Consider the following 21,038-nt stretch of genomic DNA (forward strand, 5'->3'; position numbering starts at 1 on the left):
AATAACATAATAATATATAAATAATGTCAACTCCAAACATCCCTGTATGTTTTAGAGCGAAATAAGTAAAATTATACCATGTTATATTTACATCTACCAACTATCCTTTAAAACAATGTGAATAACGTGAACAAATTGAAATTTCTTAAGAAAATTTAGAGCAATTTTAACAATATTATGTCTCAGTTTATCATTTACACATGTAAATTACAACTTACAGATCACAGTGGATCTACAAATACACAAAACATTTAAAAACAGGCAGAATATTGGCAAACTTGCACTTCAGACATTTCAAAATGTTCATATTTGTTAAGGTGATTTGCATTTTTTGTGAAATGATAGTTTGTTTTAGTGTAAATACAGTAAAACGACATGAAAATGTTTACATTTACAAAGAGAAAAAATTGGAGTTGTGAGTATTTATAGGATATTATGATAATACTTTACTGATCTGACGCACTTGAGATTAAATTGGTCTGTGTGTGGAACCTGAACTAAAATGATTAATATTTTCAGTGTAATTTTTGCACTTCACAAATTGATTCCATGGGCTGGACTGGACCCTTTGGTGGGCTGGATTTGGCCCCTGGGCCAGATGTTTGAGACCTCTGGTTTAAACTATGATCTGTAGAATGTAATGAAACAAAAAATTGAATCTGCAAAGAATGTTTTAATGTGTCAGTGTTTAAATCGACCAACAGGCCTTGATGTGCAGATTTAATGCAGGCTTATCCTAATGTACGCTCCTTCATAGAAATACAGTAAATGAGTTCTCAGTAAGAAATGGACACATGGCAGAAGAAGTAGAAATTTCCAAGGTGAGTGTTTGTCTAATTGTGTCAGGGGCCATGTTTATGTGCTCATTGATTTCAGGGCTCAGTGGCTGAGCTCACACACAGTCAATGGGCAGAATAAATGTGGGCAGTAACACACTGTCTGCTTTGCGGGCTTAATGAAGTCTGGTTGTCAGCAAGGCTCAGCGCCTCTAAAATGCTACCTTAATTCACAGGCTCTGAAGGGCTCACACAATGCTGGAAAGCTAAAGACAGGGAGGAGAAGTGTGTGTGATTGTACTTGTGTGTGTTTGTGTGGGTAGTGTGTAGAACAGAGCTGTGTGTGTTACAGTCAGATTAGCCCTGATGATCTTCTGTATGTAGCTGCTTTTGTAAAGAGTGCATCTTTCACGTTGCTTTGCATGTGTGTTGCAATGCATATTTATGTACTATGTGTGTGTGAGTATGTGTGTGTGTGTGTGTGTGTTACTGCACTGCACAGGCTATTGTCTCCACTGTGACTTTTATCACTGGTTAATGGATAAGCAGATATTTGCCTGTTTTACTCTCTCTGTTTCTCCTTGTCTTCTTCCTCCCACTCCTTATTTTTTCTCCCTCTGTTTATTTTTTCCTTTTTGACTTTATCTTAAATCCTTCCATCACCATTGCACCCTGCCATCCAAAATACAATCCAAATCTCACCACTCAGATCAACGGGAAGGTTGGTTTTCTCACTCTTTACCCTCCTAAAGCCAAGGCCTGGCAGACTGGAGCCGTGCTGCGCCGGCTATCACGCCCGGCGCCTCAGGCCCGTCCCGGCCTCTGTCTCTCTCTCTCTCAGGACCCCAACCCCACAGTGCAACCCCTCTGCTCTCCCAAATGCAGCCCCCACCCCTCCCACCCCTACTCCTGCAACAGTATATACTGCCTGGCACCATGTTCTAAATGCACCATTCAAACTGCTGCTCTTCAGTTTTGTGAAATGAGCAAAATGTCTGCGATGTAAATGGGACACTTAGGTTTAGTTTGGTTTGGTTTAGCTATGGTCGACAGTTGAATGAAAGAAACACCAATAAATCACAAAATCGGCTGCTAATAATCACAATTAATCATTTCTACTTCGAATAAAATTGAGAATCAAATACTGTTCAACTCTGAACTTTTCCAGTAAAGCCTCCAGCTTCATCAGCACCATCACCTGCACCATCTTGAAAGGTGTATTTTTTATGCACTGACAGAAATAACAATAAAATCAAGGCCTATATATTAAAATTCCAGCTGAGTTTCTTGAAATTGTTATAAGGAACTGAAACTCAAGCTACAGAGACATTTTGTACAGGCTGAGTTACCCACAAACTTTTTGAGCAGGTTTTAGCTTTACATTAACTTCCACTGAGGATAGGTGATAAGAGTAAACATAACTGTAGTAAGTAGAGGTTAGAAACAGCAAACGAAACCAGCTGTTTAACTACTTCACTACAACAGACCATGTGTATCTGTTGAATCAGCCATGTTTCCACACTATGGAAGTGCCTGTGAAGATGCTGAAAACTTTTCAGTTAGTCAGAATTTATCAGCCAAAGGCTTTTTCATTTACTCTTAAACACATTTTTTTTTTTTTTTTTGGAAAGTGCACTTGTATAAGATGAAGTGTCAACTTGGGAACTGGTTTTTGTTTTACATGTTACTAATGGAAGTTGAATCCAAGCTGTAAAGTACTAAAACATTATTTTGATCAGTCTTTTCCTTTAAACATGTGTCAGGAGCATTAAGTTTAGTAGTAGTTACCATTGGTTGACTAGTACATTGGCCTATATGACACTAGTTGCTTTTCCATTGACCTTCAAATTGCACAAATATAACTTGCGGATAAAAAAAATTACCAAATGGAAAAATGAATTTCACTAAAAGTCTCATTTTTCGATTTAAAGTTTTTGCGCTGGCAAGAGGTGGTTTTTCAGGCGTAGCGCAAATGATATATCAAGCAAAGCTGCAATGGAGAGACCTTTTTTCGCAGCTAGAGTCAAGTGAATTAAAAAAACAGATGTTGACAGACATTACTACAAGCGAAGAAGAAGAAGAAATATGTTGCGGTATGTGTGGACATACTGGAAACCCAATCATTTTTTAATTTAGTACGAGATAGAGGGGTAATATATAATAATAATAATGAATATATCTGTAAATCAACTCCATATTTATGTTCCTCACCATGTTCATGGAATGACATCTCTTGTCATCTCACGATAATAAATAAACAAATCAGCACATTTGCGATTTAATGGAAAAACCGACATTACGCACTTCTGTTTTTTCAACATTTAGTAAATATTGGTTAAGTTTTGTGCAGATGTCCAATGGAAAAGCGACTAAAGATGTATTATTCATGGATTTGATAATGACAATCCCTGCTTTACTCTTCTACCTTCCTCTACATGTTCTAACTACATTAATAAATGCGTAGTTTATTGGTGGATTCATTTGTGTCCTATGACATAACTTCAGTGCAGTGTTGATGCTCACTTCACAAAATGTTGCAACCGTTTCTATCCCATGACATCCTCTCCAGCATGCTGATCATGCTCTCATTGTCTTGACTAATTCAAAGGCATGGCTCATCCCAGCTTTCATCTGCTGTCTGACCATCATTACGCTGAGCAGCGGGCACTGAGCTCACACTGGTTTTTACCATGCTCTCCTCTTATCTATGACTGCTAGAAAACTCAACTCTCCAAGCGAACAAAATAGCCTCAAACATGTTTACAGCTTTTTCCAAGACTCTTACTGCAGCATCATTAACAGAACATGGACGAGCTCAGAAATGGAGGAGTGTGGACTATTATTGGAGAGAACTGAGGCCCTCGCTGAAGTGTTTGTGTTTGATATGTGGATTTATGGTGCAGCTTGTTGTGTCTATTATTCTGCAGGAAAAAAAAGTGGTTTTGTTATCTATAGCTTTATGACTGAATTCAGAGAACATGTACAAAGAAGCTGCATGAGGACAAAGGATCGTATAAGCTCATATTTCAGTTATCCTATAGTGTTACAAGTTTGAGGAGAGCATGCGCTATGATTTTGGAGGCTGTAAAGATGACAGTGTAGACTGTAAAGAAGAATGAATGGCTTTTACAAAATTTAAAAATACAAGGCTTCATTTATGGCTTAATTCTTAATCAACCCCATCCACACAAATCTAGGTATTTTGCAAAACAGATCAATTTTCCCATGTTTTGGCCTCTTTAAAAACATTGTATTTGTCCATGTGAACAGGGAAAATGAAAGGATTAGAAAATGACGCTAGATATAAGCTCTAAAATTAAACTATTATGAGCTATTTTTGTTGTTATCATTGTCCAAACAAATGTACCTTTAGTTGTACCAGGCGTTAAAATGAAAGAGAAATTGAAGAAAACAAGGGGTGGTCTAATAATTTTTTCTGTGACTGTATACATAGTACTGTGCACAAGTATGGGATACATAAATATGGGCATTATAAGTTTGCTAAAATAACTTTTGCACAGTACTGTTTATTTATTTATTTATTTATTTAATTGTTTGTTTGTTTGTTTGTTTGTAGTTAGGGTTTATTTCATTTGCTCATGATTTTTGATTTCTGTTTTTCATGGTCTGACCATGAAGAACAGTTTAAAACCACTTGTTCAGTTTATTGGTATAAGTGCTGATATCACAGAAACATTTTTTGCTGCATCACTCAGCCTTATTTTAACCCATACCTATATCAGAAGCATTGTTGCTTTTTTTTTTTTTTTTTTTTATCTGTTCAAATAGAAACGCAACACAAAAACACATTAAAACTTCCAAAGGTAATGAAGGTAATGGCCTTCACTCTGATCTTACAAGGTAAACCCTCACCTTTCTTTGTCCACATGGAAATGCTGCAAAAAAGTTCTTATTTCAACTTTTGATGAAATTCCTCCAGCTTTCTTTTTCTTGTGAATTTAAAGAAAACTTGTCACAACCCAACTCTAAAGCCATGACCAAAGAAAAGGCCAGGAGACAATCACCTGGTCTTTCCAACAATCACACACTACAGTGCACAGTGATGGAACAAAGCTCATTCATTCTCCTTTCAGCCTCAGAAATCTCTCAAAATCATCAGGAAAGCAAGCAATCTTTGTACAACTTTTGGCTTTTATTGCCTTGTCTTCACTGCCTGTTAGGTCAGGCACTGCTACAACTACAACATGTAGACGGTGAAGCAGGTTGAACACAGTATAGAATCCATGGAGCTGAATCTATAGACCTGTGTATGTTAATGATTCCCTCATCATCATATGTTATTATTTCTATTTTAAATAATGCTTTTAAAGTGTTAAGCTGTCATGTACAGAGGTGTCCCTGTACATCAGCTCATATTATTCCCTCCTCTGCTTCACATATTGAGTTGCTCGCAAAAAGCAAACTCATGCTGTGTTGTGCCACAAGCTCCTCATCTCCTCAAACTCACCCTCATGTCAGACAGAAGGTGAGGAAAACTTTACCTCCTCTGAAGGCCTGATATTAATTACTTCTCATGTAACACCAGAGAGCAGGGGATTTGATTTGGAAATGATTTGTATTATGGACAGTTTAAGATAAAGATTTTGTTGAAACTGGATTATTCATGTATCAGGTGAATATTTCATTTGAGGCCCTTTCAAAGAGGAGTTGATCTTCTCTGAAACAGCTTGCACTGCCTAGAGTGAAGTTGCATCATCATGCTCCATTTGTCTTCTTCTACTGACCTTGAATGCTTTCACGGTGCTTAAATGTTTGTGTCTCATGTGGTAAAGAAAGTGATCATTTCAGAGAGAAAAAAGATCTGTAATAGAACTCCCCTTTAGTCCTCATTGAGTGACTGCTTTATGTCACATCGATCTAGTGTTTTGTTCACTGAAAGCTGTTCCAACATGACTGAAAACCCAGTGACCTATCAGAGCATCACCAGAAGAAAAAGTACGAGCATGGAAGCCAAAAGTCAGTTCATCAGACAAGTTAGCAGTAGTGTTCGCTTGGCAAGTTTCACCTGTCACCCTCTATGTAAATATGGTCACTTCTGGCTCCAAAAATAATAAACTAATAAAAAAACAGAGACGGCCAAAACTAAGGGTTCAGAATTGTAATCCACAAAGGAACAGGTGACGTTCAAGTGGTTACATCCACTTCTTTGAGCTTACAGTAGTAACTGTCTAAACTTTGTGGCTCTTTAAGCACTTCAGTAAACTACAGCTGACAACTAAAACATTGTAAAATGACACCTAAACATTGTAAAATGACAACTAAACTCAAGAAACTAGATGGATGCAATGAACTACAGAGCCCCAGGAGAACAAACAATGTGTAACAGATAAGAATTATTTCTCAGACATGGTACAGAATGCTAAGAAAATATGAAAAAAAATGGAAAAACTTGTTTTGATTGCGACTGTTCATGAATCCTGTGGTAAGCATGTTGCTGCCTCTGCACCTGAACTCTGCATGACTCCCTTTGCAATGCATCTAGGCGTTTGTCTCCCCACCCAGCTTCTACAACCTTTTATTCTTTATCAGGACTTGGCTTCCACAGAACTTCTCACTTGTACCTATCCCTCTCCTCCCTGTCTTCTCTTTTTTATGGCATGCCAATTACTATCAGAGTTTGTCTGCATTTTGCAGCATCAGCTGCTTCAAATGTGCATCTGTTACTCCTAAATGTCATCATGGCAAGTGACAGATTCAGTTCCACGTCTGTTGTCAACCCATCAGTTATTCACCCTCCCATCAGGTCATTGTCTAGACTGACAGTACCAGTAACAAACTCACGTGTAACCTCTGACTCAGACTATCACTACCCATTGCACCGTGACCATACTCCATGTCCACGGGTAACTTCATGGTTTTTGATGGACTAACATGATGAGCCCCTTAGTGCTGGCCAGCACAGACAACACTTAACCACAGAAAGCATCACTGCATCACCTGACATGAATGGACGAATGGTCCCACATTAATCAAACTCTTATATAATGTTTTCTCAGTTACACTTATTAAATATTGATGGGAAGGATCTGCCAAGAAAGTGCATATTCTTTGAGCACATCAGTTGTGATGTGCAGCATCTGTGCTGACAAAATAGAAGTGACTGGAATTAATTATTAATTAGTAAATGAAAACATAATTTATTTCTGAAAACAGAAGCAGTAGAGTGGTGAGTATGATATTGTTATGCTGCTGTAGTGATGGAAATAGTGGTGGGTTTATATAGACAGCCCTTAAGGAAGGATGGAGTGTTGAATTTGTAAACAGAAGAATGTCAGAAAGCATCAAAGTATAGTGTATGATAAAAACAGACACATGAGCAATAAAGGCCTGCCTCTTATAGAAGGCTAAAAAAAGATCAGGTCATGTCTTCAGTTAAAGTAAATGTAGGATGCTATTGCACATTATCAAACATATAGGTACAAATCTTATTAAAAAACTAAAAATCACACCTATTTAGATAGATTACACAGAAATAGTAATTGCAGTCCTTTAAATACTCTAAAATTACTTTGTATTGCTTCAGAATTAGCACTGTTGGTATTATTTTAGGCATTAATTAGTTCAACCCATCCTCACACCTAAACAGCAGAATAAGTTGGATGGTACCAAAATATACATGTGTATGACATTTATGAACACAAAATACCGTTGATAGCATTAAAGACTCCTGCATAACTTGTATTTAGGCTAAAATGAGACACTTGTTTTAGTTTTCCACTGACAATATCAGCTCAGTTTGTCTTTGCTTACCGTTTTTTGGCCTTTCCACTCAGCAGGGACCACTATCAGATACTATTTCTACCATCATCTTCATCAAGGTTCCAAGTAAACCAAAGCAACACTAACACAGACTAGTCCAGTCCAGAATTTTCACCTCATTAGTAAGTATGTGTTGAGATTCTAAACCGGGGTACACATATAAGGATTTTCTAAATCTGAAGAGATTTTTTTTGTATCTGTTACAGACCCTCACACATGAAGATAAAAAATCAGGCACTGAACACTTTATCGTACTGTGTGTGGTGTGCTCCAATAATCTAAACACAGCACACCACACACAAAACGATTCTGTCCCACCACCGATCTAGAATCTAGTCCTCCAAGAAAGAAATCTCGGATGATCAAACGTGATCAAACAAAAACGAAGAAGAAGAAACATAGCAACAACTGAAAAACACAACACGCAACATGAAAAAGGACATACAAGAGGAGGGAATGATGGTGTTCTTGGGACTATTTTTGACGGAAAAATCCCAAACCAAAAAAAAGAAACAGGTTAGGTCGGCCATGCTTGTTTTTATTTACGCCTGCTTGTTCCTTAGTCAACTCGCTTCTTGATTGGCTACATTCTGTTCCACAGCACAATTCGCAGAGTCATGACTCGGGAGTCATCTGCTTTCCCCACACACATGAAGATCGTAATATTGAACAAGTTAAATATTAACAATTGTCAGCCCCGACCTGTTTCGGAGCTGATTATCAGGCCAAATTCACTCTTAACACACCTCAGACCACAGGATAATCTTATTGGATAATCTTATAAAACATAAAATAATCTGGCGTTTGCCGTCCTTGGTCTAGAAGGGAGAAAATCATGACAAAAACAGCCTGATTATCTTTATGTGTGTACCCGCTTAAGCAAAGCGGTAAACTTCTGAAAACAGTCAAGCACATTTTTGGGTTAGACTCGATCTTGATGAATTGACCACAGTATATTCTCACATGAAACAATCTTAGAATACTTTCTCTCAGAAATTATAACTTACAGTTTTAAGTGTCATCCTTTTCCTCAGTAGTAGCTTCCAGTAGTTTACACTGCATTGTAATGAGCATCAACCACTGAGTACTAACCCTGCAGTGGAAGTACAGGGGGTAGGTGGCTAAAAGGATCCAGCCTGAATCGAGGCGGGTCAAGCTGATACTAGCAGTGGAAAAGTACATCCAAGTAGGTATAGGCACAAAAACAGCTTAGTTAAGGTGAGAAAATGATCCTGGTTAGTGCTAACGTAATAAAGTAATATAACAAACATTACAAAAACAAACAGCATTTACCTTTGGATTGAAACAGGACAAAAAAACAAATCCATAGCCATCCTCAAATATATTCCTCTAAAGTTTGTTGCTATTTTTTACATGCAGTCACTCATAGGATTACAGGAGTTCACCAAATGGCCCTGTTTTAACACTGGTAATTTGAAACCCATTCATTTATTGACCAGTATTGTCATTTCTCTGGTGAGATCACGCTGAATTAGTCAGTTACTTAAATAGTTTCAGTAGTTTTTTCAGTTTATTCACATAAAATCAAAATATGTCAGATTCAGACTCAGTTTTATTGTTATTCGATCGATGTTACACGATTGTAGTACACAAATGTAGCTACCAAGGTCTCAGTTTTAGCATAAGAAGATAAAGAATAAAATCTAAAATAGAATATATAAAAAGTAAGTAGGGTAGAATAAAACTACAATAAAAAATATGCAAAGAATAAAAACTGAAAAGGATAAAAAAAAAGTTATAAATTCTTAATATGTACAAAATTCACAGTATGCAACAACAGTAGAGTTAAAGTGGTAGTGCATATAGCAGCAGCAGCAACAGTGGAATAAAGAGGCAATAGTGAATAAAGTGTCATTGTACAATATTATCAGACATAAAGAGCATATGGGATACTGTGATAAACTTCCTGGAGGATGAGAATAAGGGTTTAGACACTAGAGGTAAGTAATATTAACCCATAAGGACCCAAACATCCATCACCGACCAACACCATCTACTGATCTAAAATGTAAAAAATCTGTTGGTCCAATAATCTTATCAATACATATAAATAACTGGTGTAAAATGCAGTTTGTCGTCTTTTCGTGGTTATCAGATATGACCCATTTGGCCGTTCAGAGGCTCTGCTGTTACCATGGAAACACTGTCATCTTCTACAACATTGATTCACCAGTAAAACCCATGAAGTTTGATCAATGACAGTGGATGGAGACACTGGGTTTATGTTCAGTTAATGAGAGATTTTTACTGAAAAAGTCACTTTTTCTGCAGTTTTCTCTGTTTCTGATATAATAACCCTCAACTTTAATCTGAGCTTTTATGAACATCTACATGATCGGTGAATTTAATATTGGAAAATATCTGATTTATACTGATAAAATACAAAATACAGAGGATAATATTATAAATAAACGGTGATGAATCACTTAAGAAAGTTTAGATATGGAAAAAATGTGATTTGAGAACTGACATTAATGTAGCGCTGGGTCTTTATGGGTAAAGAACATATACTGATCCCAAAAGGGGTCTTATACAAAGAAAGAATATAAAGAACTCAATTGTCCCCACATGTGTTCAGTCTAACTATTAGTGGCATAGGTAAGTTATAGATACATAATGAATGAAGATAATTCCAAGTATGTCTCATATAGAGTGAGTTGTGAAATCCTTAGTCATTTAAAGTATTAAGCTTTAACATATTTGAACTGTTGCCTTAAGCTCGGATTCACTCAAACCATGACATTTACAGGTATTGCTTCCTGATGTTGTAAATAATAGGTGTAAAAACTGACAGTCATATTAGCTGTAGGCAAAAAAAAGAGAGAGAATCAGACAAACTGACAGTAGAAGGTATATACTGATGGAAAAAAGAACATATTTTATAAATACATGACATGAAGGACCTCAGGGTCCAACTACCTGCTGCTTCATAAACTCAGCCTAAACAGTGACACTCTGGGCAAAATAGAAGTTTGCTATTAAACACACAAAAAGAGTGGGTTTAATTCATTCAACTTCAATGTTACCTCATGTTATATTTTTGCAATGATTTTTTTTTTCTACATTTAATGTAAGCAATATTTCTATTATAATGACATTTTCATGAGGTCTGATTTACTTCATTCAGCAAGTTATTTGTGTCTTTCTATCATTTGCTCTGATGATGAATGAATGGGAAAGGAGTTCATGTATAAACTACACTGTTGCCCATTAAGTTGGATCTTTTTTTTTTAATCTATTATCATGAAATGATTGTGACAATATATTCTTGATAGGTATAGTGTAACTGTGACTCAGTAATCTGATCAAAGGTGATTACTGATATGTATAAATAGGAATAAAAACAGGAGTGTGTCTGAAAACAAAATTCCAACTTTGTAGGCAACAATGTATAGTATAATAAAAAAGGATGTGCTACAGCTATGCATTATAAAGAAAAAAAGCTCCATTGTCAACATATAGAAATAAATGAGTTGCTTCTGAAGCTGTTGAAAAACTATTTCTATAAATGGGTGAAGGTCAAATACATATAATTATAGGTACACAAACCATACAATCTAAGGGTACTTGTACACACTCAAAAACAGAGGTACGAGATCAGAACATTTATGTACCTATAAGTACATTTTTTAAGAATGTTCTCTCAAAAGTACAATATTGGTCTTTAGGAGGCCAGAATTGCACCTTTAAACTATGAAAAAGGGTCCAAAATTATGTAAAGTACAAATTTGTACTATAAGGTACCCTGCAGCATTAAAAAATGTGTGTAGACCATGAGAATAGGCTATAGGCTAGGAGAACTTAACAGTAGGCCTAATTATAGTTCAAACATTAGGCTTAGCACATTATTTATTATATATCATACTGTAATTATTTTATATTATATTTAATAATAATTTGTGTTTTAATTTAATAGCCCAATTAGCTCAATGATAATACCCTAATAATTTATTTAGCTTATTAGAACCTCTGATTATTGCCATAATCTCTGTTTTATCAAGTTTTCATTCACACCTCCATGTCTTGATGTCGTAGCTTGCCTATGCCGTTTATTTTTTGTTTTTTTTTTTCTCAGTTAGGCCACCGGTTCAAACTTTAAACATCATGGCATTATCAACTATACGAGAGTTTTCTTTCTATGTAAAGTACTTAAGGTACAAAAATGGACCATTTCAAAAGGGTACAGAAATGTCTCTCAAAAAAGTACACCCCCAGCGACAAGCATTTGTACCCTTTTAAGTACAAGCTGGTACCTCTATTTTTGAGAGTGTACTTAAAATAATCCTTTTTATATTTGGTTCCAACAAACCAGCTCCTGTTGTTATAAATGTAGAATGGAACAATTCAATTAAATAAAAATAGAGCCAGATAAATAAAATCATCTTGTATCCTCATCCATCTTAGGTGTCTATATACTGCAAATAGCCGGTAGATGTTTAAACGCAGAATTTCCCGACATCGACTCTTCCTCAGATCCACCAACCTCTTGGATCACTAGTGTTTGCAGTCAACACTCTATCTACTGCTCTGAAGTTTTCTGTGGTGTGACTCCACTGTGCCGTAGTTACAAAAGAGGAAGGTATTATTTTATGTACTTTGAGTGTAAGAACCTTGTAGTATAAGTAAAGAACACAAGTGTCAAACATGCGGCCCGGGGGCCAAAACCGGCCCACCAAAGGTTCCAATCCGGCCCGCGAGGTGAATTTACAAAGTGCAAAATGCCAAAATTACCCTGAAGATATTAACAGTCAAGGGTATCAAACTCAAAAATAATAGCTTAATAACCTATAAATGATGACTCCAAATTTTCTTCTTGGTTTAATGTGAGAAAAATAATGACATTATGCCTCTAAAATAATGGCAACACCAACTTTTTCTCTTTGATTTCATGCAAAGAACGTTAAATTCTGATATCGTTTAACAATAAAATGTCAATAACCTGAACAAATGTGAATAACCTGGAATATCTAAAGAAAAATAAGTGCAATTTTAACAGTATTCTGCCTGTTTTGTGTTTTGGTAGATTTGATCTGTAACGCACGTGTAGAAATCATAAATTGAGGCATAATATTGATAAAATAGTACTTATTTTTCTTCAGAAATTTAATTTTTTCCCAGTTATTCACATCTTTTTTGTTTTGGATAGAAATAGTTTCATCATTTAATGTTATTTTTTGCATATAAAAGATTTAGAGTTGTCATTATTTATAGGTTATTATGCTGTTATTTTACTGGCTCTGGCCCTCTGGAGATCAAATTGGGCTGAATGTGGCCCCTGGAAGAAAATGAGTTTGACACCCCTGGTAAAGAACAACACACAGTGGTGATTAAAAGTAATAAAAAGGAAATCCAGTAAAACAGCAAAACTCAAAGACTAAAGACTGAAATAATTCTAGCAAGAAACCACCGGTAGTAAAAACAATAAAATAAAATCATTATCACGAATTGATGCAATTCACATGTAAGGCAAATATAAAAGCAAAATATACAACTGAGTAGAAGTATTAAATAAGATATGGAGCTATATAAATCTATAGTTTTTATGGAATGGCATCTGAGGTTAGAGCAGGAGCACTTTAAACTTTAAAATACATGAATTAGGGTTCATTGTACAGGAAACATCTTCTAGTTTCTACATGTGGTTAAAACACACCTTGCTGGATGTTCTGAAAGCTGTTCCATGTACACACAAATTTAACTAGATTTACCAAGATATAAAACATAAACAGCTGGCTCCTGTAACTTAACCCTTTCATGCATGAATTATGAGGACCTTAGTCAAGATATTTTTCCGGAGTGTTTTTATTCCTCTTTAGGCATGAAAAAAAAAAAAAAAGAACAATGTGATTAAGTTTGTTAGTTTTTTTAAGGAGTTATAAATATGTCCACTCAGATGGACACCATGCATTTAATTTTCTGAAGCAAAGAAACATGTATTTAAAACTTTATATCAGAAAGTGATATGGAAAACTATGCGATAAAAACATTTTTAATACTGCTAATCAGATGTTTTCGCACATTTTAACATACCCTAATATAAATTATTATTCACTTCATGGAGATAATATGCAAAAAAAAAAAGTTGCTTAACCCTTTCATGCACAGTGGTCATTCCAGTGGACAGTTCTTCTCCAGCTGTTCTATTGTTTATTCATGGGTTTTGTTGTTTTGTTCCATATCAGCCAACACAGTAGACGCTATGCACCATCCCATACACTGACATTCATACCATTACTGTAACTTTGCTGTTCTTGATAAACCTGATCTGCAGTAACATGTTTTAGTGTAAATCAAATGCTAATTGTTATTAGACTGTAATTAACAATTTTCTGAAACATTTTTTGTTTGTTTGTTTTTTTGTGCATATCCTCCTGAGACCCAGCAATGATTTTGTCCTCTATAGGGGACAAAAGTTTGACAGTTTTACTTTAAAAATGCTGCCCATTGCACAGGACATTCCATTAAAAAATCAATCAATAAATAAATATAATTTTAAAAATGTTTCTGAAAAAACTGTTGCATTATGCAGTTTCCAATCAAGACATTTGTTTAATGTAAAAAAGCTAAAACTGTCAGTTTCCTGGGTCTCGGGAGGATATTATCTCCATGAAATGAGTAATAACTAATATTAGAGTATGATAAAATGTGAAAAAAACAGTAGCAATTTAGCAATTAGCATCATTAAAAATGTTTTTATTTCATAGTTTTCACACAGTATATCACTTTCTGATGATGAGTTTTAAATACATGTTTCTTTGCTTCAAAAATTAAATGCATGGTGTCCAGCTGAGTGGACATTTTTGTAACTCCATGAGAAATAGGTTCATGAAAAAAAAAAAAAAAATCATTTGCATTGTTTTTTCATGCCTAAAGAGGAATAAAAACACTCAAGAAAAAAAAAAAATACTGACAAAGGTTCTCATAATTCATGCATGAAAGGGTTAAAAAAAAAAAAGAAAAAAAAGAAACTGGCAATTACAGTCTAATAACAATTAGCGATTGGTTTCCACTCAAACATGTTAGTGCAGATCAGGTTTATGAAGAACAGTAAAGTTACAGTCATGGTATGAAAGTCAGTTTATGGGATGGTGCATCAGTGTCCTCTGTGTTGGCTGATATGGAACTAAAACAACAAAACCTGTGAATATACAAGAGAACAGCTGGAGAAGAACTGTCCACTGGAGTGACTACTGTGCATGAAAGGGTTAATGAAAGCATTTGTGCATATTCTATAAGGGTCATATAACGTTAATGCCATGCTGAAGTGGAGAAAGGCTGCTATGATACTGACTTATTAAAGCCAAATAAGATTCACTCCTATATTAAATTTTTTACAAATCCCTGCAAAAACTGAACAAGATGGTACCAATGTAAGCTTCAGACATCATCATCATCTCTCGGTCCTGTACTGCTTAAGGCAAAAATAAGGCGAAATATACAAAGGAAAACTGAAATTATTTGAACATCCATTTGAGAAGTGATGTAGTTTAGGATCGTGTAGTTTAACAACATGAATTGGAAGATGTTCGCTTGAAGTTTAATACATGCATTTTACCTTTACATGTCCTTTGTTACATCCCTGAGCGCAACGCTGGTTCATTGAACTTACGCTTTGGGTTCCATGAAAAGGGTGGATGTTAAAGAGTTCAAAGAAACAGAGGAAATAGACGTTCCCATGGCTTTGTGGAGCTTTCCAGATAACATACTTTAGTCTTAGATATGAAACACTTTCATCTATTGTGTAATGTGATACCTTAAATGACCTGGCATAACACACTACTGTGCAGCTATTCTTGTATTAAAGTGCAGATCTATTATAGAACTAACACTTGAAATTATGTCATTCATGTCATGTAATGCTGTGATGTTTTTCAGTATATAATAGAGTTTAATTGGATGTTTAGACACAGATCTAAGAGTACTAATGTACCTGCTGGCCAGCCGGGGATGATAGACTCTATCTTAGTGCCCGACTTATCACCACTTTGCCTTGGTAAGGATGTAAACAGGTAACTTCAGTGTTCTAATGTCTATCAGTAACATTCTTGTGTCTAACTGGCTTTAGAATCTCCAACACACACAGCTGCATCCCTGCCTTGTGTCTGAAATTTTTTATCACAAATCATTTTTTTATAGGAAGAATTAAATTTATTTATAGTTAACTATCTTTAAAATGATTCAGAGTTATGCTCAGAAATGGCCGGGAACATTTTCTACCGGCCGTGTGTGAGACGGGCAACCTGTGTGTGTGTGTGTGTGTGTGTTGGAAGATTAATGGTGAAATGAAATGTCAAGGCCTGGCTTTTGCAGTGCACCTGCTGAAAATGTACCACCGGCATGATTACTGTCCCAGCTCCACATATAATACGTGCAGGGCGGAGAGATCCTTTTTGGCCTCATAATGTAGGGTTAAAACCAGCCTCAAGGCCCGCCGTCATAAATACAGACATTAGGAACTTTGACCGTTTCTAAATCATTAAAAACTCATGGATCAAATATCTTTAAGTAACCAATTATTTGCTATCGAATGCTGTGGGCTAAAGAGAGAATTACAAAATAATGGGTCTCATTACTGCTGCTGCTAACCAAGTGCTTTTAAAGGCACAATACAGTGTGGCTGCAGTGTGAAAAACTTTAATTACAACATTACACAAAGCAGGCATCAGCACACAAAAGAAAAGTGCAACATTTCCAATATGCATTATTTGAGCAGTTATGGGAAACAGTCTAATTTAGGTAAGCGATAGGATTTCAGAAACGCATCGATAGAAAGGACAAAAAGGGAAACAAACATATGCAGCCAATGGATCAGATTGGATACAATACAGCAGGTGGATGTGAGGACCCCCTTCTTCAGCACCTCTTTAAAACCAGGGTCGAGTGATGTGAGAGATGGAACATGGCCTAGAACAGGTCATTACAAAGGCTTCAGTAATGGAGGAAAACCAGAGAACAATCATTTACAGACTGTCTGGATCAGGGAGGTGCACCAGCATTACTCTGCAGGAAGGGTTGGGTCTAGAATAGAAGAAAACTCCATGAACAGTGTAGTAGTGTAAGTCTGGGATGCATTTAGTCTGTTGACTGATTGCTATGATTGCTGATTTTCAAGCCACATTCCCAGTTAAAGTTGAAGGATAGCCTAATTGTACTTCTGCCATCATAAATCTGACAAATTTGCTGCTTTCATCCAATCCAAGACCCAGTGACAGGACAAAATATCACCATTCAACTGCAACACTGCAACACCTGAATATGTTTATGAACCAAAAATATGCTTCATGACAATAGTACCTAGTAGGTTTACACAATAAAAGCACTTGGGTTAAGTTAAATATGACTAAATACTTTATCACGTACAGGTATTTGTAAACATACACTGGTCTACAATTTTTTAGAAATGATTTGCTTCAGACATTAAATGGGCTAAATGTTACGTATTTTAATAAGATTAATTGGAAAATAAATGACAAAAGTGCCAGTTTGCTCATGTTTTCAAGGTATATGATAAAGTGTTATTACACATATATATTGGTTTATGTACATTTATATAATAGTTTTATAAATCTTCCACTAAATAGAACCTGTAAAGTGAATGTATTCTAATGTGCAGACAGTGTTTTGAAGTAGATCTTGTAGCTCTGAGACAAATATTCCTTTTGAGTCAAACCCATTCTCTCGTTAATTCTTGAATTTCACATTTTGACCCAAGGCTGTGTCTTGGAAACTTCAGCCAACCAGCATTTTTGACTTGATTTTTCTTTATCAGTGACTCTCATGTGGTAAAATTTCATTACTTTTCTTCTGGAAGCATTTTCTTTGTAGACCAGTGATATCTATATTAAACCAAGTACTGGCATCTTTCCTTAAACTTTATCAAGTTTTGTCAGTGCCTAACAACACGGCATCATGAAGTGTGTACAGTTAACACGCCATTTTTAACTGGCGTGTTATCTGTACGCAATTCATGATACCACATTGCAGACTGATCTCATGAAATTGCATTGTATGTGACGCCAGTTTATTGCATTTGCTGTGCTATACGTACGAATTTTCATCCTTTTGCGTGTTATTTAACGCTATTTGATGGCGTCAATGTGCTAGCTGCTAATTGCGCTAGCGTTAGCACAAACGATGCAATTTCATGAGATCAGTCTGGTGCCTAACCATAATAACTGTTAAATAGTTAGTATATATGAAGATGTAGTTTATGTTTTTTGTGTACCTTGAAATGCTCATATGAAACATTTGTGGTTTAGAATAGATCAATACATATACATATCACATGCAGCAACATGTTCTCTGGAAATTTAGGTTTAAAATCCGTCTTTAGCATTTCATGACCCCTCATCCATTCATGTAGCATCAATATGATATATGTTATTATTTGTTGTTTTTTGGGGTTTTTTTGTAGCTTGAATTTAGATCAACAAGCAGTTACGTTTTTTGCATGGGTTCCAAGAAAAAGATGGAAGACGGTTTCTTATTATTACTTTAGTAATCACGTTAGCTTTTAGCTCAGAGGACAAAGTACAGTCGTGTGACTATAGATTATACGAAGGAAATATGTAACAACTAGGAAATTAATAGGGATGCACCGATACCACTTTTTTCCAGGCCGAGTGCGAGTAGGAGTACTTACATTTGAGTACTTGCCGATACCGAGTACTGATACGAGTACTTAATAATCCTATTCCAGTTCTTAGTTCCTTTTGTAAATGTGCTTTATTGCCATTATCATTAGTCTGACTGGAACAAAGTGCTGCTACTGACATTTAATGTGTTGGAATGAGCGTTTCTCAATTAATCCACCAGGGGGCGCTGCTCTTAATTAACCATACTGGACAAATACCATGAAGAAAAGTAAAGTTTTTTGAGAAGAAGAAGAAGAAAGTCAGTAATAACAAACATGGAGACGACAGAGGTAACACTAATGTGATACTAATATTGCAGCGTTTTCACTAGTAAGGTTTAAAAGCAAAGCTTCAGCAGGTAGAGAAAAGAGAAACGAGTGATAAGTTTCGTTTTCACTTCTGTTGGCGGTGGTCTGCACCGCTCCGTACTCCCGCTGGTATTCTCATTCTGTTTACGCATCCGTGAGCACCTGGTAAACGGATGGAATGTACGCGGAGGAAGGACAGAACGCTGCGTCTGTATTCGTCTGTGTCTTTAACGTTACTTGCAGTCAGCGTTACTTTTATTACCGTCATTTATTTAATTAAATCTCCACACTCTTCACACTCCCCACACATTATTCCACTGCCGCGTACGTGCTGCACTGAACTGTGAATGTCAAACAACCGTAAGTGGTATCGGTGCATTTGTATCAGATGTCTTTTACGAATACGAGTACGAGTACACACACTGAGTATCGGAGCCGATGCGAATACTCGTATCAGTATCGGTGTATCCCATCCATCCATCCATCCATTATCCACCGCTTATCCGGGGCCGGGTCGCGGGGGTAACAGTCTAACCAGGGATGCCCAGACTTCCCTCTCCCCCGACACCTCCTCCAGCTCTTCCGGGGGGGCCCCGAGGCGTTCCCAGGCCAGCCGAGAGACATAGTCTCTCCAACGTGTCCTGGGTCTTCCCTGAGGTCTCCTCCCGGTGGGACATGCCCGGAACACCTCCCCAGGGAGGCGTCCAGGAGGCATCCGAAACAAATGCCCGAGCCACCTCAGCTGGCTTCGGTGTATCCCTAGAAAATAATATATTTAAGTTTACAATAACTGACATATAATTGCCAATTGTCATAAATCCAAGTAAACGCTGCTGGAAAACATAAAACCAAATTCTGTGATGTAAAATGTTAGAGCAAATATTTTATAATTAGCTAAATGTCCCAGTGCTGTTAATCAGTGAAGACCATCTACACTGGGCTCTTTGGTTTGGATTTTAAACTTTAAATTTCCAGCATGAAATAACACTGAGTCATTGGTATTGATCAATAATAGTATCGACCCAAAAATAAATACCTGTGCTGCAGGACTGTAAAAAAAAAAACCTCATTTGACCCTTTAGTGCCTTTAATCAAAGCCTCAAAATAGATGTCCTCCAGCATCAAATACACAACCATGCCTCAGGAAAACAGATTTCCCATGAGCCCCCTCCTAAATGACCTGGCAGTTTGCCCCCTTCTTCTTCCTCCTCCCACTCCTCCTCCATCCTCCACCCCTCTGTCTCCTCTCCTCCCCTTTAGAGTCATGTTCTCCAGCTCATCAGTCTCCACGGGAATCGTCTTAATGCCAGCCATCTGCATTACAGAGGCTTCTGCTTCCCATGGCAGCAGACAATGCTGTTCTTGTACGAGCCCAGCCTCTTCGACCACTCTAACTTTTAGCCCACGCATGTACTCCCAAATTCACTGAATGTTGTCAGTCACTGTGCAGCCAAATATGCTGTAAGTACTACTTGTATTATTTTTCAGTTCTAAATTCAATCATGAACAATTCTTAAATTACATCTGACTTTTTTTGTTGTTTTTTTTTTTTTTGCTTTGCACAGAAGTGATAGATTTTGGAACCTGGCTCTTCCACTTTTTTAGTTAAACCAAGACAAAAACTATTGAAAAGCCTCTGATCTGCGGTGTAAGCTCCTCACGGCTGTACTCCAGCTCGCAGCTTAAATTACACTTTGTGAGTCAGATTTCGTGACTCTGTACTCAGCTAAGTCAGAGAGCGAGGACTTCGCTTATGCAACAGAACGGAGCTGTCTGCATATTTAATGCTCACACAGTACTATTGCGCTAATTCAGATATAGTGTAATGAGGAAGCACATCTCCAGTAAGAGAGCTAACAATGACACGTAAAGCCTTTGCTATTGTATGTACGGTGGAAATGTTTCCAATGAGCAGACTCCAGGTTCAGTTTTAATCCCTGAAGCCCAGCAGGAAGCCCCCGATACACCACAGAAATCCCCCTATAGGCCTTAGGCACCGTCTCTCAATTAACCTCTTTTCCAAGTGAACACAGTGTAGACTGACTTGACTGTTAAATTTAGTTGAAAAGAGCTGGTATAATATCTAGTAATGCCATATTAGTGCTGCATATCTCTGACAGCACAAACCTTCCCACAAAACGATCCCAGACTGTAAGAAGGTTTCAGTGTAGAGTCTTCAGGAAGAGCTATAAAGCATTAAGCATCTAACAAATGCCTATTATTTGCCTGAATAGCTTGGAAGGAACACTTAAACTCACTTTGACACACTTTATAATACATGGGGTTACCTGTTTTGGAAAGTTACACAAGTCTTTCCAACAGACCCCCTTGAATTCGGACTTTAGAAATATGACAGATGAAGCTTTTTCACACTAAGACCATGGTCAGATCGTACAATATTTTTGACTTTTATGATGCCCTGTGTTTCAGATTAGACACTCTGGCACAAGTTCACCTACTTCCAAGGTGCATGGAGAAGAAGAAAAATTTACAGCAGGTCATGAACTCCAGCAGAACTT

General features: G+C 36.7%; 1 protein-coding gene across 8 annotated transcripts in view; it reads left to right on the forward strand.

Annotated features, from left to right (window-relative positions):
• ptprfa (protein tyrosine phosphatase receptor type Fa) overlaps window positions 1–21,038 on the forward strand; it is a 563,163-nt gene that overhangs the window by 258,005 nt on the left and 284,120 nt on the right. Inside the window, exon 8 of one of the 8 annotated variants that reach the window (XM_030132451.1) lies at window positions 1,486–1,497. The exons of the other annotated variants lie outside the window; for them this stretch is intronic. Within the exon in view, the coding sequence (XP_029988311.1) occupies window positions 1,486–1,497 (12 nt within the window). The remainder of the gene's footprint in view (window positions 1–1,485; window positions 1,498–21,038) is intronic. 8 annotated transcript variants of the gene reach the window in all.

Source organism: Sphaeramia orbicularis, chromosome 4, assembly GCF_902148855.1.
Source record: "Sphaeramia orbicularis chromosome 4, fSphaOr1.1, whole genome shotgun sequence".
In the NCBI taxonomy this organism is placed as follows: Eukaryota; Metazoa; Chordata; class Actinopteri; order Kurtiformes; family Apogonidae; genus Sphaeramia; species Sphaeramia orbicularis.